General features: G+C 36.4%; 3 protein-coding genes and 1 pseudogene across 3 annotated transcripts; 2 read left to right on the top strand and 2 right to left on the bottom strand.

Moving 5' to 3' along the window:
* Window positions 1–147: 147 nt before the first annotated feature.
* Window positions 148–554, bottom strand: LOC148586532 (small acidic protein 1-like). Its single transcript, XM_088515747.1, has one exon. The coding sequence runs from the start codon at window positions 489–491 to the stop codon at window positions 312–314; it is 180 nt and encodes a 59-aa protein (XP_088371873.1). The 5' UTR covers window positions 492–554; the 3' UTR covers window positions 148–311.
* A 713-nt stretch (window positions 555–1,267) lies between these two features.
* LOC132177739 (uncharacterized) lies at window positions 1,268–3,704 on the top strand. Its single transcript, XM_059590182.2, has 2 exons — window positions 1,268–1,634; window positions 2,741–3,704. The coding sequence occupies exons 1-2, from the start codon at window positions 1,281–1,283 to the stop codon at window positions 3,263–3,265; spliced, it is 879 nt and encodes a 292-aa protein (XP_059446165.2). The 5' UTR covers window positions 1,268–1,280; the 3' UTR covers window positions 3,266–3,704.
* Window positions 3,705–4,464: 760 nt separating this feature from the next.
* Window positions 4,465–6,353, bottom strand: LOC148586531 (carboxyl-terminal-processing peptidase 2, chloroplastic-like; annotated as a pseudogene).
* A 3,934-nt stretch (window positions 6,354–10,287) lies between these two features.
* LOC148586530 (uncharacterized) lies at window positions 10,288–16,625 on the top strand. The gene is made up of 6 exons (XM_088515746.1): window positions 10,288–10,316; window positions 14,140–15,192; window positions 15,435–15,497; window positions 15,581–15,627; window positions 16,061–16,106; window positions 16,216–16,625. Exons 2-6 carry the CDS (start codon window positions 14,245–14,247, stop codon window positions 16,327–16,329), a joined length of 1,218 nt encoding a protein of 405 aa, XP_088371872.1. The 5' UTR covers window positions 10,288–10,316; window positions 14,140–14,244; the 3' UTR covers window positions 16,330–16,625.
* The last annotated feature ends 53 nt before the right edge of the window (window positions 16,626–16,678 follow it).

Genomic DNA, 16,678 nt, shown 5'->3' with positions numbered 1-16,678 from the left:
TGCCGATCAGCCACATACATATTAATTTCCCGGTTCTTTTGATCAATTTCTCAGCAACTAACCAGAGCTTAATTCTAAAATTTAAAAAAAAAAAAAAAAATCTAAAACCCTAAAAACCACAAAAAGGAGCCAATCAATCATTCCGCATAGTCGAAACCTCATATAATTTCTAGTTCAACCATATAAGAAAAGATCCAACCAGTCAAACACATCGTTCCTAATATGCACGTTCCACGTTTAACACAGGAGGATTCTAACGAAGACAAAAAAAACCTAGAAAATAAGGGCATACATGATGATGATGAAAAGGTTCAGTTAATGTCGGAGTCGTCGAAGTCGTCCTCGAAGGAGTTGAAGAAATCGGCGTCGGCGACCTTGTTGTCGACAGAGATTACGCCTTCGCCGTAGATCTCAAGAGGGTCCACGTCGTCAACGTCCATCGCCATCGTCGACGGCTGGTCGTCCATGTCTCCGAAGAAATCCATGGGCATCGGCCTCGTCTATGTCTCTTTCTGTCTCAGGTCCTCCTTATCTGGTGGATACGATTCAAGACTTTTAGGGCTTAAGAGGCGATTCGCTAAACGGTGCCGTTTGTATGTCGAAGAGACGTGGTCGTTTCTTGAACGTATTAAAAGCAACCGCCACTGGTTTTTTTTTTTTTCTTGGTGTGTGCGTGTTAATCGCCACCGTTTGTGTGTTATGAGGGTGAGATTATATAAATTGTAATGTTTTAGATGAAAACATATATTTTTTTCTAAATAAAAAGGAAGGCCAGAGAAACTAACTATATGTATTTTTTGAATGTGACCAAAATAGTCCTTGCTTACCAGAAGTTACACAAAAAAAAGGCCTAAACGATGAGAACCGGCAGTAAGACACTCCCTCAAGTTCGACTGACCTATAAAGTGACCTAACCCTATCAGAATATTAATGAAATTCAAGACGGCAAATACTAATATTTTCATCATAGATTCCCACAAAAATTAATCCCGCCAATGAAAAAAAACAGATCAAGAGAGGGGTTACCCAAAATTATCTATTGAGCATTTGTGGTGTGATTCGTTTGGTCTTGTTTATGTAGGCTTAATTACTAACGCTAAAGGAAAATAAAAGGGATAAATAAAATAAAACACAAGAATTAATGTGGTTGATCTATCATTTATTTATTATGTCAAAAAAAATTATTTATTCATTTATTTTATTTTTAGCTAACATTTTCCTGCTACTCTTTGGGACTAGTAAGGGAAACTAGTCCATACTCCAAAAATGATGGAAGTTGAATGGAGGAGAAGAAACTAAAGGACGTGGCCGCATCCTCGACCTCCTTATCGCTATCCAACGCGACCCAAAACCCCTTATCCGGCCTCTCATTCTCGCCGCTCGTTCTCTACCAGTACCGTCCCTGGAACTCCAATGCCGAAACCGCCCGTTCCTCACAGGGATTCAACTTCGAGGATGACAAAGACGAAGGAGAAGACCAAGATTCTGAATTTGGCTTTGGAGGAAGCAGAGGCAGAAAGAAGAAGAAGGAGAAGAGGCGGTGGTGGTCCGACGAGTCTTCTTCCTCGCCGGAGATGGAGGAAGGGTCTGGTGGGATCTTCGAGGAAGTCTTTGACAGTTTCTGGATTTTCAAGGTACAATTTTGATATTGCAAGTTCTTACCCTTCAATTTAGCTTCTCTAGTAGTGTTTAGCAAAACGCTGGGACATAGATTTAGGACATTACTGGGGCAGCTATTATCTTTTCTACTACAAGATTTGGGTACTCGAATGCGCTAAATATTTTGATATTGAGTATGCTTTATATGTCGGTTATATTCTAAAATATGTGATAAGATTGGTGGAGTTGATCTTCTGTGCAATTGTTAGCTGAGGGCACTCAGCAATGCAAGGCATCGTGGTGGGGATTGCCTCGGCTGAGGCAAACTATCAAGTGCCTTGGTTAAGAGAGAACTTTGGCTTTTGTTCTATTTCATTGGATACCTCAGCCACCATTCTCACAATTTGTTGAAGGGAAAACATGTTTATTAACGAGAGAGGTTTTTAAAACTGGCCGGTGGATTTATCAACTTGTTTAATGAAGAGAAATTTACAGAACACTATGATTATTAGGTCTTAAAGAAGTTTGCTGCCTATTTAAATTCCTACATTTTTCTTGGTTATGTTGAAGAATCAGTGCCTTGTTTCGCCTACACAAGCAGGTGTCTGGATTGTCGAGCAATACTCTGTCCTTTACCTTGGTGCTGTCTATTGTCTTTGATAACACCAGCTTAGCTTATTTTAATGATGCCCTTTAGGTGCTTTGGGTTTATTTTTCTCTGTATAGCTTTTGTGCAGCAGACTACCTGACTAGTACTTCATTTATTCTGCTGATTGAAATTTAGTCAATGACGAATCCCTTGTTAATCAAATGGACAGTCTTTTTTACTACACCACTAGTTTCTAGTTCGTCTTGTACTTCCTATTTGTTATTAATATCATTTATGCAATATATTTTTCCACGAGTGAAGTATGTAATATTGTTGCTTTCCAGTATATAAGCATTTTGATAGAATGAACTCTCAACAAGGATCTATTATGACATTTCAATGACTAAAATTTAGTTACCATTGTCCAAGACAGATATTCACCATGCAATAATATTTTCTGAGAGCGAAATTTGTACTGGTTCACTCCTGCTTCAGGCTTTACTTCGTCCGATGGGTTTAACATTTCAATAAATTTGTTTTTGGTCAGTGCAGGTGTTCAGATCCTATGGCTGGACACTTCCACCCATTATCTTATCTTGGCTGCTAGCTTCAGGCCCAAAAGCTGTTCTTATGGCATTAGTGCTTCCCCTTGGTCAGTCAGTCGTGTCTCTGGCATTTGAGAAGTTGTGGGGGAGGAAACGAAGCAGGCCAAAACGCAAGTCCAGGATGAGGAGGAAACCATCTGCCAGCACTGTGAGTAGTGTTGAAACTGATGCAGAAGAACAAGATGAAAGTCGAGAAACCAGAAAGGGAAAGATGGGATATCAATCGTGGGTAGCAGGAAATGATGGTCCGGTTTCTAATGGTGGCCAAGATGCACCAAATTTTGGTGGTTGGGATGACCTAGATAGATCTGGATTTGCACGGAGAGCATACCGAATGTCTGGAGGGTCACGGCAGACAACAACGGAGAAGGGAAAGTTGAGTCGCAGGGAGAGAAAAAGTGACACACCTCTGCTCTTGAGATTGTTGATTGCTGTTTTCCCATTTTTGGGTTCTTGGACTAAGATGCTGTAGTGATTCCTACTAAGCATCCTTGCACTCGAGCATGGATTTGATTTGTTTTGCCTGCAAGTACTGAGATTGAGTCACTGAATTTAGGGGCCAATTGGTTCCTCTTCTTACTTATCTGCTTCCAAGTTGAATCAGTTAAGCGAAGGTCAAGAAATCAAAATTCATTGGAGCCAATTTGCGTATCTAACATCCTAATGATGGGTTTTGGTGATCGAGCCAATCTGTTCCTGTGAGGTGATGGGGCTTTCTCTGAAGGTTCTTTTGTTAATCTCATTGCAGATAGTCCAACCATAATCTCCTATGATCCGTTACAATTTGGTTCCGTACATGGTGTAGAATTTGACATTTACTTTAAAAAGAAAAAGTGATGGTGGAACAAAGGTAAATTAGAGTTGCTCAAGCACTTCATATATAGCTTACATATATTTATAGCTTTTGTTTCTCTTCTGTTTCTCTGTTTTTATTTTTTTTTTAATTTTTTTATTTTATTGGAAAATTCTATTTAACCCCCTAAAGTAATACATAACTTTGCTCATATTACCCATTAATAAATTCAATCCACATATCACAATCATTCACTATATAAAGCACTCTCATTAAACTTTTCATTTAATCATCAAGGCAGCTAAATTTTCAATAATAAAAACTAGAATACAATTTGTGTCATCCTATGAAAAGCTGTGCCACTTATCACAGTGTTAGCCACCCTTAGATGCTACTTTTCACAATTTTAGCCATTCTAGAGTTTACATTCTTTTAGTTTCTGCTATTAGAAATTAGATATTAGATATGCGACATTTTCATTAATTGCTTATGTATTTTAGCTCGGAGCCACACTATTCAATCGTGTACATTTTTCCATTATCTCAAGAATGAGAAGATTGCGTAATACGTTAAAAAAAAAAAAAAAAAAAAAAGAATCAATGTGGAATTGACTCTCATTTAAAATAAAAAAAAACCACAACAGTTCCAACAGATTGATATCCATGGGAATAAGCATTCTTCAATATTGACTAGCTATTCTTTTTTTTTTTTTTCCTTAGATTATCACCAAACAAAGACTGCTTTTCCTTTTCTACCCTTGTTAAATTTATACTTTATAATTGAATGAACCCACCCTAATTGAGTTAAAAGTACATTTTACAAAGAATTCCGTTATGTTCCCCAAAGCAATTTGCAAATGTTAATATCCAAATATTCTGTCATCTCGCAAATAACTGGACTCTGTTCATAGCAAGCAAATGCAGGGTCCTGGAGGCAGCTACAAAATCCCTCCTCGTACTTGGGAAATGAGATGGGTAAAGGATGGTCAGGAATTACACCAACCTGTAAATAGACAAGTTGAAGGAAGCATAGAGAGAGAGAGAGAGAGAGAGATGGTCAGGAATTACACAAACCTGTAAAGAGACAAGTTGAAGGAACCATAGAGAGAGAGAGAGAGAGAGAGAGAGGCAGTAACAGACCTTATCAATATCTGTGTGAACAGGTGTCTCATAACGAGCTATAGTAACAGCCAAGCCAGAGCCATCAGATAGCTCAAAAACCGATTGAATCTTGCTGCAGAGGGGGATAAATAACTTATGTCAGCCTCGTCAGGAATTTATGACCACATTCACATTTTGCTTATTAAGTAAAAGTCATTACCCTTTCTCATATGTGGGTTTTCCAAACAACATAGCACGTTTGTTGTCTTTCAGCGCACCGGCTAAAATTTCACTTGCACTGGCGGTTCCTTTGTTCACCTAATGGAAGCTCAATAGAGGGTATTATCAGCCTTTTTTCACAATAAATTGGATGATTAAATGGTTAGAAGATAAAGTTCCAACCCACAAAAACGCACATACCCAAATGATACAAATGGAAAATTGAAAATAAGGGACTAGAAAAATCCAGAAATTAATTACAGTAATGGAAATGCATGACGAGATTCTATAGTAAAAGTATGGAAATTGGAAACCTACTGCTGGGAAGTGTGATATGTAGATACGGCTTTTAGTCTGGACAATGGGTTTTTATTTTTGTTGATGGATTGTGTGGTCTTGTCTTCGTAAAATTCTAGGTTTGACCTTAGCATTGGAATTGTCTATTGGCAAAGCTACTTCAGTAAAGGGGGCATTTTGGGAGAGTCTATCCAAAAAAAGCCACGTATAGAAAGGAGTTATAGTTAGAAGCGGTCGAATGTCACTTTTTAAAGTTTGAAAGTATAAGTGCCAAAAGAATGTAAGTTCGAGGGGCTAAGTGTATTTTCCCATTAGACATAATATTTCAGATTTTTTTTTTCTTTTAATTAAAAAAGGGAAAGAAAGACAGAAAGAAAAATAAAAATAAAATAAATGGTAGCCCACTACTGAGCAGTGAACACACACAGAAGAAATTGAGAATATAAGCAAACCTTGGTACCATGACTCTGAAATTCCGTAAGTGTATAGCATATGCAGACATTTGCCAATATATCTCTCAAATTAAGGATTATCATGACACAGTTGTATTGTTGATAGACAAAAGTTTACCAGCGCGGCTAAGGGTTCTGAAGCTGCTATTGCACTGCTTCCATCTGTGTCATATATATCTCGAACACCACGACTGTCACAGATATACACAATCACACCTTTGTCCAACCTGAACGGCAGTAGGTAATATGAGAACTTGTTATGAATAAATTGGAACAGATGAAATGAAGTACCGACTTCATTTACTGAGGACTAAGAACCAGATAGCAAAAGGTGCTCCTAAAGATGTAATTACAGTCCAGTGATCCCCCGAAGTTTGAACTTCACAGAAAATAATCGCTTCTCAAATCTTTTAAATAAGTAACACATTCTACTAAGTGGTAATTGAAAAAGTTGCACAGTTATGATGCACCAACTGCATGCAAGAAGTCCTATCTTTTGACTAAAAGAGAAAAACAAACATACATTCACAGTGTGGATATACTGTGGAACTCATATATGTAAATGTTTGTTTATTGCATTGTCAAGGATGCGATTACGAGAAAAAATTGTAACCGAAAACTCAATAAATATGAAATACATAAGTTAGCCAGGACACCATTAACTGTGCAGCCAAACTTCTCATCGTTCTTGTCCCCCATTATATTAGCGTCAGCAAAATAATACCAATTGATGTGGATAAGGCACCAGAAGGAAATTGAAAAGATGCAGGTTGTTTGTACGTGAGATATATGATGGCCAACTGTTCATAAAGTTAAAGAAGGGTTTGGATTTACCTGCCATGGATCCGTGGGTAGGTTATCTTCTTTGCGCCCCTTTGTGCTTTTGAGTTGATATTACCTATCAAAAAAAAAAAAAAAAAAAAACCTCTCATGTATAGAGGATATTTGTAACTTTTTTTTTTTCACCTCCATGAGTAGCACCACCCATTTTTGTCACCTACACTTCATATATTTGGTGCTTTGAGTTGGTTTAAGGACGAGGAGGGAACAAGTGATCCATATGTGGTCATGCAAATATTGGATGGACAGGTTGCCAAAAGCAAGGTCAAATGGGGGTAAGTTATTCATATTTTATGAATTTTTGGAAAACAAGAAACTTTAGATAATTCTTCATGGATCATGGCTGTTCCTTGCTTAAAAAATTTTGGTAATATTGTTGAAATGTTGTGCATTTGTATCTTTTGTATGTATATGTGATTTTACTGATATTGCTTCTCACTCGAACATATATAGTATCTAGAGTTTGTCTAATTTAAGTTAGACAAATATCTAGATAATGTTGGGAAATGCCACAGAGGTGAGATTTTAGAAAGTTATGATTCACACTATATGCTGTTTTATGCAGTGTACGTGTTGCAAAAAGGTTTTATATTTTATATTTTTATTTATTTAATTTTTAATGTTGATTTATTCTACTTAGATTCCTTTTATATCTGTGATTTCATACTGAAATTAAAGGGAGAGTGTGATTTTGCGGTTATATTCTCTCATTTATGTGTGTTCATTTTTATATCTTTTGAAAACCCTCATTACACCTTTTTGTAAGTTATAAGTCAAAAAAAGCTTTCCTTCAATGCTATATATTTTTACCCTCTCATTTTAATAAGATTGGTTATTACTTATAAAAAAAAAATATTTTTACCCTTTCACTTGGTGATGGTGAAGGAACCGGAGGAATTTTGAAGCTTGTATAATTACTATATTTTACTCATTTGCTATTGCTTATCAGAAATTTGTAAGGGCGCTTGTGGCTTTGTAAAATCAACTTGTAGATGGGAGTACATTCTTAACTACTGACAGAAGAATCAAACTAGCTCTTCACATTTGTCACTCCTTCGAATGTGTAAGAATACTGTAATAATTAGAGCCTTGAGTTGAAATACATGTTTCATGAGTTGTAACTCATGGGACATAAATGTCAAATTTAACAGATGTAGGAAAGTCGTGGAAGACTACTTTGGATTGAACGCTTACTTACGTTTGATTATATCTTCAAGTATTACATGATTACAGGACAAAAGAGCCTACATGGAATGAAGACTTCACTTTTAATATCAAGCAGCCTCCAACAAAACTTCTCCAGGTTTGTATCCGTGCTCATTGATAATATTATTTACCCATATAAAATGCACTTGACTACATATATATCTAACTCTCCACCAATATTTTTTTCTTATAATTATTCCCTTTCTTTTTAGCGAGTGTCTTAAACATGTGAAAATTAGAGGTGACAGAGTAACCACTCAAAAGAAGTGGAGTGTTTCTTTCTTTTAAGTGGTTGTCTGAAAAAGGATGACAGAATTACAGAAATGAGTTTTACGTTATCAAAAAAATCATCAAAGATTCTTTGTAACTAACAGTTCTTCCTCTTTTAAGCTGTTCTCTTGAAAAAGAATGACAAAATTACAGCAATTGATCATATAGGAACAAAATCTAAAGATTTTTCCTTATAAAAAGTGATAGAAAACATATATTCTTTTAGCATTTCTTAATATTTGAAGCCTAGTAATAGAATTTTTTTACATAATTCCTGTTTTTGCCTGATGAAAATCTCCCATATCATCCTTAATTTGATGCAATTGAGTTACTCATTTCAGGCCGTTGAGTTATTTTGTTATAGTTCATTTTTGAAACTTCAGAGGGATGAAAGAAACGTATTTTAGTATTTGTTATCCTTAGACAAAAGTTTCTGTCTTTTAAGTGATCCATTCTTGATGTGTTTCCTAATAAAAATTAAAACTAAGGTTTTGTTTGGTTCGCGAAATATGTAGTCCATTGGAAAAAGAATAGCTACTACTGAGAATAGAAGAGTATAAAATAAAATAGTTATTCATATTCCATAGTTTGGTAATAAAACACATGCAAAAATTGGAATTAAATCAAAATTACGAAAAAACCATTTTTTTTTTCAAACTCATATTAAAAAAAAAAAAACCTGAAATAAATTGGGGTGGTCGGCCACCCACAGAAGCTGCCACTTCGCGGCCACCCCCAACGACCCGCGGGGTGGCTGCGACCACCCCAAAGGAGCTCCGGGGGTGGTTGCACCACCCCCAGACGTCTTGGGGGTGGTCCTCACAAATAAAAAATTATATGGGTATTTTTGAAAAATGTATTCCATTCCTTAAGGATTAAATTAGTGGCTTAACTAATCCTCTATGTGTGAGATTAGTAGTTCCATGAGTATAAACTATTTCCAGAAATAGTGTGTAACCAAACAAAGGAATAGCTATACCGTAGGATTAGCTATTCCTTTCTAGGGTCTATTCCGCAAATCAAACAAGGCCTAAGTTTCTTTTTCATCTCTAGAAAATACAGTGTCAAAACTCGAAATTCTAGTTCTGCACCATTGTTTTTTCCTGTGAAATTTGTCTTGAATCTTCATATCAGATAATTTAAATTCCATTCAGAATACCTATCTTGCAAACCGGGTTTAGCCTCTATTCTAAAGTAATTTACTAATTCACTTCTATTTTCTTGAACAAACACTGTTAGACCAACTGATTTGGCTAGTGGTTATCCCTATTGAGTAGCTTAGTAGTGCATTTTTTATATATTTTTTTAATTTTTTGTTTAAAATGTTGGGTTAAATTTGACATTAACATGTCTGAATGTAATTTCCTCTTATCAGATTTGCATTATTTGTTTGCATATGTGTCTCTTGTACTATGTTGTATATTGTTCACATAACGTTAAAAGTTTCAAGCTTAAATGGAGCAACAATTCTTGAGAAGTCATCTTTGAACAGAGACTTATTCCTGTTCATTACATCTGATATCCAATATTTCATAACATCAAGAATGGGGTTCTTAATATCAGCTTCACTGCTCGCTTTATATGCGTATGGGATGGTCAAACTTGAGGATCCTGCTTGGATGAAGTAATTTATAAGATGCTGTAGAATTAAAATAGGAACTGCACAATTGAGGAGCAGAGTTTTATATATATAATTTTGAGGAGACAGTAATCATATGAATTTTGCTGCATTAATTTGATCATGATCAACAACGGGGGAGTTACCTCTTACCATTTATTTTGAAAACTATTAAGTACTCTTTTTCTGTTTGCTTTAATTGAGTTCAAATGAAGGAAGGTAATTTTGGTAATCAACAAATTTTTATTTATTTATTTATTTTTATTTTGGCTCTCCCCAACCAAAAAAAAAAAAAAAACACTTTCTATTTTGAAGACGATGTATTAAGTAATGTCCCGTTAAAGAGTTGGATTTTCTAAGGTAGACATACAACTTGGGACAGGATATGAATTAAAATTCTGCAATTTCGTAAACAGTCAATTAAAAATATTATAGATATTTAAACTTTCTTTTTTCAGACAAGTCATATTTTTGTCCGAAATTGTTGTACAATTAAAAAATATTATAGATATTTACACTTTTTTTTTTTTTTTCTTTTGTTACGAGAACAAAAATACTCAATTTCTTTGATAACAAGCTTACCAATGTTCAGCAAGTTAGTTGGATGCAAGGCTGCAAAATTTCCTTCTAATACGATCTAACAACAAACATGTCCTTTGCTAGGCAATTCACATGAAATAATAGTGGAGTTGTAAGGAATTGGTGGTGGTGGAAAGATACAGCTGGAGGTAAGTTTCCATGGTATACAAGAAAATTTACAGTAAGTTATCAGTTCTAGGGGCCAGAAGGACTTTCAAATACCCCTTTTTTTAGTAAGTAAATCAATCTCATTGAAAGCACAAAGGACTTTCAAATACCTTTCTTATTGTTAGGAGAATGCAAACTTAGTTTGATCAGGGTCCATACTGCAAAAGAGAAAAAAAAAAAAAAGAAGCTGAAGAAGTTCTTATAAACCTAAAATATTTGGTTATATTTGGATGACATAGTGCCTTTTGACTTACAGTGCGAAAGACATACTATTGATTTGATATTGTTGTGAGTGCACTTGTGAGTGTTATGTCCCACATTGAGAAAATATAAAAGAAAATAGTGCTTAATATACTTAAAGTGGACCTTAACCCATTAGCTTAGGCTTTTGGGCTAGAGTTGCTTTCAACTATATATATTAATGTCCTCTTTGTAAAAACTCTGTAACCGCTTTATCTCTCAACAAATGGTATTAGAGCCATGGTTACCTTCCTGAGACGGGTGTCTGGACACGTCGGGTTTAGAGTTGTGTCTCCACCCACAACTCGGGTAACTCGGGTTTAGAGTTGTATCTCCATCCGTAACTCTTGACTTGAGATACTCTTGGAAATGTAAAAAAGACTCACAAGCGATAGGAAGTTGGGTCAATGTGAAGAGACTAACAAGTAAGGGGGAGATTGTTGTGAGTGCACTTGTGAGTGTTGTATCCCACATTGAGAAAATATAAAAGAAAAGAGTGCTTAATATACTTAAAGTGGACCTTAGCCTATTAGCTTAGGCTTTTGGGCTAGAGTTGTATTCAACTATGTATATTAATGTGCTTTTGGTAAAAACTCCATAACTGCTTTATCTCCTAACAAATATGCATACCATGTCAATTAGATGTTATTCTAGTCTTACGAGAGAAAATTGACTGCTATCAGATTTGATATGAATCAAGATCTCTTGAGAGAAACAGGCTTGTTCATGTCTTAGAAGTTCTTTCACTCATTGGATGATTGCCAGGGGTGTTGTGTCTTTACTTGGGATTACCTATAGGGTTGTTGTTTAAGGCACAAGAGGTGTAGAGTGCTACTATTTGAAGGTGGAGAAGAGATTAGCAAAGTGAAAGAATTGTATATTTCAAGAGGTGGGAGAGTGACGCTGATCAAAAGCACTCTGCCCATTATCCTTATTTCCTGGTTTTATTTTTTTATTTTTGGAAAAAATATAAAAAAAGCCCCCTAAACTACCAGCCGTTTTCGATTTAGCTCTCTAATGTTCCAAAAGTGATAAAGTAGCCCCCAAACTACCAAATAGTTGCATTTTGGCCACTCCGTTAGTCAACACCGTCAATTTGGATGAAAAATGCAAAACAACGTCGTTTTGTTACGGGTGAGTTACTAAAATGCCTTTTTATGAATTTTTTTTTTTTTTTTTTTAAAAAAACAACCAAGCAAAACGGCGCCATTTTACTTGAAATTAGGGTTCCCTTACCCTAACCGTTTTGGTTAGTGGTAGGAATTAAAACAAAAATCCCCTACCCCACCGCCCAACAGCTCTTCTCTCTCACGACAACCTGCAATTTTTTTAGGATTCCCTTACCCAACCCATTAGTTACACAAATTATTTGTGTAAATAATTTTCTTTGTGGGCGTGCATGCTCACACCACAAAAACCATTTTCTTTATATTATTTCTAAATATGCAGGAGGCCAAGAAGAGGATTAAAGAAAGAAACCCATTTCATTTCTGATTCATATTCACTTCATTACTAACAACGACACCGTTTTTGTTACCAATGGCCATGGCCATGGCCAGTGGGGTGCTCTGCAATGAAACATCACAAAACAGAGCATTGAGCAAGTGGGAAAGCCATAGATGGAGAATTTAGGAGGTGTGACCTGTTTGAGATGAAAAGAAAGCCGGAAAACAAAAAGAACCCCAAAACAGGAGAAAGAAAAAGGAGGAAAAGAAAGAAAGAAAGAAAGCGAAATGTGAGAAGAGAGAGAGAAAACAGAGAGCAATCCCCTCACGACAACCTGCAAATTTTTTAGGGGGCAATGAGAAGGTTTTATGCTTTCGCATGGAGGTTGGGCAGTTTGAGTTTAATGGGTTGAGTAAGAGAACCCTAAAAAAATTGCAGGTTGTCACGAGGGAGAAGAGCTGCTGGGCGGTGTGGTAGGGGATTTTTGTTTTAATTCCTACCACTAACCAAAACGGCGGTAAGGATAAGGAAACCGAATTTAAAGCAAAACGGCGCCGTTTTGTTTGCTTGTTTTAAAAATATATATATTTTTTTCTCAAAATGGCATTTTAGTAACTTAACCTTACTGAAATGACGTAGTTTTGAATTTTTTATCTTATTTGACGGTAATGACTAATAGAATGGCCAAATTGCAATTGTTTGGTAATTTAGGGAGCTACTTTATCACTTTTAAAATATTATGGGACTAAATCGAAAATGGCCGGTAGTTTGGAGGGGTTTTTTTTTTTTTTTTTTTTTTTTTATATTTTATCCTTTATATTTTTTATTTTTTATTAATATTCCTGTTTAAGTAGCCAAGAGTTTGGAGAAGTTACAAAAGGGATTTCTTGTTGGAGGCATTAGGGATGAATTAAATATCAATTTTTTTTTGATTAGTAGATGAATTAAATATCATTTAGTTGATTAGAATGTGAAATGGTCTCAGATAAAGGCTGTTGGATTGGCTATTCACAAACTGAAACCCTTTAATCAAGCATTGCTAGGGAAATGGTTTGGAGGTGGGTCACAGTTGCGAAATATGGGAAAATCTTGGGTGAGTGGACTTCGGAAGAGGTAAGAGGACCCTATGGTATGAATTTGTGAGAGAACATCAGGAGTGGGACCTATTTTCTCGATTTGTTTGTTTCAAGATGGGGGGGGGGGGGGGGGGGGGGGGGGTGTGTGGTGATGGTGGTTCAATTCTGGTACGATAATTGCTGTGTTTATGCTGCATTGGAGGATAGATTTCCAGGCATATTCCTGGTTGTTGTGGATGAATAAGCTTAAGTTGAATCAGCCCACGCAAGCACTTATCATGTGAGCCTCCCTTTTCCCACACCTAGGGGATGTGCATGCAATGTCATAGTTAGTGGAGCATTCTAAGTTCAATAGCTCCCTTCGACTGTCTTAGAATGCGCGCTCTTTACTTCTCTTCAATGGCTGATAGGGGCGCCAAAGTCGAATCCTTAAACCCCTCACACGAGACCCCCACCATAGGACAAACATCCTTATCACAATCCAAATCCCAATCCAAGGGCATGGCGGGGGGAAAAGCACCCAAAGGGTAAGGGAAGTCTCCGTCCTCCCCATCCCAAAAATCGTCTCCTAGATTCCACACAACTATCACCGAAGACGGACCAAAGCCTTCCAGCCACTTCTGAGATTGGATCAAACCAGTCAACCTGAAATCCTCACCCTTGTCAGAAGCTGGAGTGACGGAGGAGCAACCACCCAAAGGGATGGGAAAAACTCCTTCCATCCCATCTTCCTTTACAACTAGAGCCGATGATGAAGCAACCAACACTTCAGGTGAGGGATGAGAATTAACCTGCACTGTGGGACTTGGCCCGAAAAACCCCGCCAAAGAAAACCCCACGCAGGAGGAGATTTCCAAACATTTTTGGAACTTCTTCAAGCTCAGTCTTATCAAAACAATTGTTTTACTTACCATATAATTAAATGCTGAATGAGGATCTTCTTCGTTGATCTTACTCTTTAGCCTTCATCTGCTGTTTTTGTGACCCCGTAAGCTTTACTTAATATTTCTCTAGCTTATCCTTGATAATGGTGAGGTTTCAGGTTAAGTACAAAACTTTCGATGAAATTGATGAGGATAAAAAATGGTGGAAGGTCCCTTTTGTTCTGGAATTTCTTCGGAAACAAGGTTTTGAGTCTGCTCTGAAAATGGTTGTGGGCTCTGAGTCTGTACAAGCAAGTCAGTTCGTAAAATATGCTTTTGCGCAATTGAAGGCATTCAATGATGCAAAGCTTTGGAAGGGTCAGTTTTCAAGTATTGACAAGTATGACTCAGGAGGACTGGGGAAGGTAAATGATTCTATCGTGTCAGACATGGCTTCACAAATGGATAAAGATTCAGAAGGATCTTTTAACGGCACAGGCTACAACGAAGAGAGCAAATTAGAGGATTTTCGTGCAGATAATGGTGGTATGGAGAATGGAGATGCCTTGGAACCAGTGACTCCAGTTGGCAATTCGGTGCATTCAGATAAACTTTTTTGGAGGGACTTTGCTCATGTTATCAATCAAAATGTTGTTCAGAAACTTGGTATCTCTGTTCCTGAGACACTAAAGTGGGATGGATTTGACTTATTAAGTAGAATTGGCTTACAGTCACAAAAAATTGCCGAAGCAGGTTATATTGAATCAGGGCTTGCAACTTCAGAAGGTCCAGATAGTGAGATTGATAAAAAAATTGGCTCACTTGGCATTAGCGCAATTCAGTCTTCAATACCAGATATTAAAAAATTGACACAGGATATAATGAGGCAAACTGATTCTGTTTTAGGGGCATTAATGCTTCTTAATGCAACAGTTTCTCAATTAAAGAAGGATGGACGTCCTCAAGGAAAGAGTGAAACAAAAGAAGAGGCTTTTACCAAACTGGAAGATAATAATGAAGTAGGATATTCCGAAAGTGAGAAGCTTTCCAGCTCAAGCAATGGGCCAGTGGTGGATGAAAAGAGAGCTGAGGAGATGAAAGCACTTTTTTTAACTGCAGAAAGTGCCATGGAAGCTTGGGCAATGCTTGCCACTTCACTGGGCCATCCTAGTTTTATTAAGTCCGAGTTTGAGAAAATATGTTTCTTAGACAATGCATCCACAGACACACAGGTGAGTTTTTATTCCTCAGCAGGGAGTTCACTTTTCTTGTAATATTTCTCTGAACTCAATAGAATGGAATATGTTACCTCAACCCTTTTTATTTGATAAGTAATCAATGGACTTTATTAAAAGCGTAAGGCGCCCCAAAGTACACTGAAAGTAATGTTACTTCAACCCTAATAAGTGGTGAAATTTCATCATTTGAATTTAAGAAATGTATATTGTAAATCACTAAAATATAGCGGTTGCAGGTTGCTATTTGGCGTGATTCTGCAAGGAGAAGATTAGTAGTCGCTTTCAGAGGAACAGAACAAGTAGGTTATATCCCGTTGTTCTCCTCAGTGGAGTTGGGTTATTTGGCTCTCAGTTCAAATTGCTCATTTACTTATTTTTCCAGGCACGATGGAAGGACTTGAGAACTGATCTGATGCTTGTTCCTGCTGGGTAATATATTATCTACCCAGGCTACAAATTGTTAAGTGGTTTGTTAATTTTGTTCCTTTTAAGAGCCTTTTTCTGTCAATGTATCTAGTTTTATTGTCTGCATTTCTTGAAAACAGTGCCCTTACTACATTGGTGAATGTGGGCTGCAATTGAGAGATTGCCCATTGCAGTATTGTCATTAGCTGAATAATACTTGTCATATTTAGAGCAGAAAACACATCTTGTTGTGCTTCTTCAATTCCTACCAGAATCATCTTTTTTTTTTTTTTTTTGTCATATCTAACAAACGTTTTTTTTTTGTAATAATGTTACCCTAGCACTGAGGCTTCTGATTGATTTATCTGACAATTTTTTTTGTTGTTGAGGTAATTCCATGAAAAGTACCACCTATTATCTATGTTTTCTTACGCTGATTCTTATATCACATATGCAGGCTAAATCCTGAAAGGATAGGTGGAGACTTCAAGCAAGAAATTCAAGTATGTAAATGAATGGTAGATTGAATTGTGTTAATTATTCATCAGATGCACCAAGTGTTTACGACTGTTGTTTACTTTGGTATAAGTGATGGTGGTTTAATTATTTCAGGTTCACAGTGGTTTTCTAAGTGCATATGATTCGGTCAGGACAAGGATAATTTCTCTAATTAAACTTGCAATTGGTTGTATATGTAAGTTGTTCTCTTATTCAACTTTATTCTGAGCGTAAAGCTAACATCTTTATGTTGCATGAGAGAAATATGTTAAATGGTTTATATTGTAAAAATTTGATAGGTTACTCAACTTCACGTTTATGTCAGAAATGTTCTCTTGAAGTTTCATTTACATGACATGTTTGACATATTTCAATTGTTTTAAATCAATGAAATGCTTCAAGTAGCTTCTGATCTAATATAAGCCATAATATCTTGGATATTAGAAAAATGTTATATTTTCAAACAATATGTGTGTTTTTTTATTCATATTTTCCCCAAATTAGTTTTTGGTTTGAACATGTAGCTCTTAGCTTGATCACCATCTTCAACTACTATTGTTGACAACTGAGAACTAAC

The sequence above is a fragment of the Corylus avellana genome, chromosome 4, assembly GCF_965113065.1.
Source record: "Corylus avellana chromosome 4, dhCorAvel1.hap1.2, whole genome shotgun sequence".
NCBI classification, from domain to species: domain Eukaryota; kingdom Viridiplantae; phylum Streptophyta; class Magnoliopsida; order Fagales; family Betulaceae; genus Corylus; species Corylus avellana.
This window is presented reverse-complemented; position numbering and strand designations above follow the sequence as displayed.

Excerpts from the sequence above, each read along its gene's own strand:
- LOC148586532 (XM_088515747.1), bottom strand. The coding sequence starts at position 491 with ATGCCCATGGATTTCTTCGGAGACATGGACGACCAGCCGTCGACGATG.
- LOC132177739 (XM_059590182.2), top strand. The coding sequence starts at position 1,281 with ATGGAGGAGAAGAAACTAAAGGACGTGGCCGCATCCTCGACCTCCTTA. Across the intron at positions 1,635-2,740 it reads ACAGTTTCTGGATTTTCAAG|GTGTTCAGATCCTATGGCTG; the intron begins GTACAATTTTGA and ends TGGTCAGTGCAG.
- LOC148586530 (XM_088515746.1), top strand. The coding sequence starts at position 14,245 with ATGGTTGTGGGCTCTGAGTCTGTACAAGCAAGTCAGTTCGTAAAATAT. Across the intron at positions 15,193-15,434 it reads ATGCATCCACAGACACACAG|GTTGCTATTTGGCGTGATTC; the intron begins GTGAGTTTTTAT and ends TAGCGGTTGCAG. Across the intron at positions 16,107-16,215 it reads ACTTCAAGCAAGAAATTCAA|GTTCACAGTGGTTTTCTAAG; the intron begins GTATGTAAATGA and ends TAATTATTTCAG.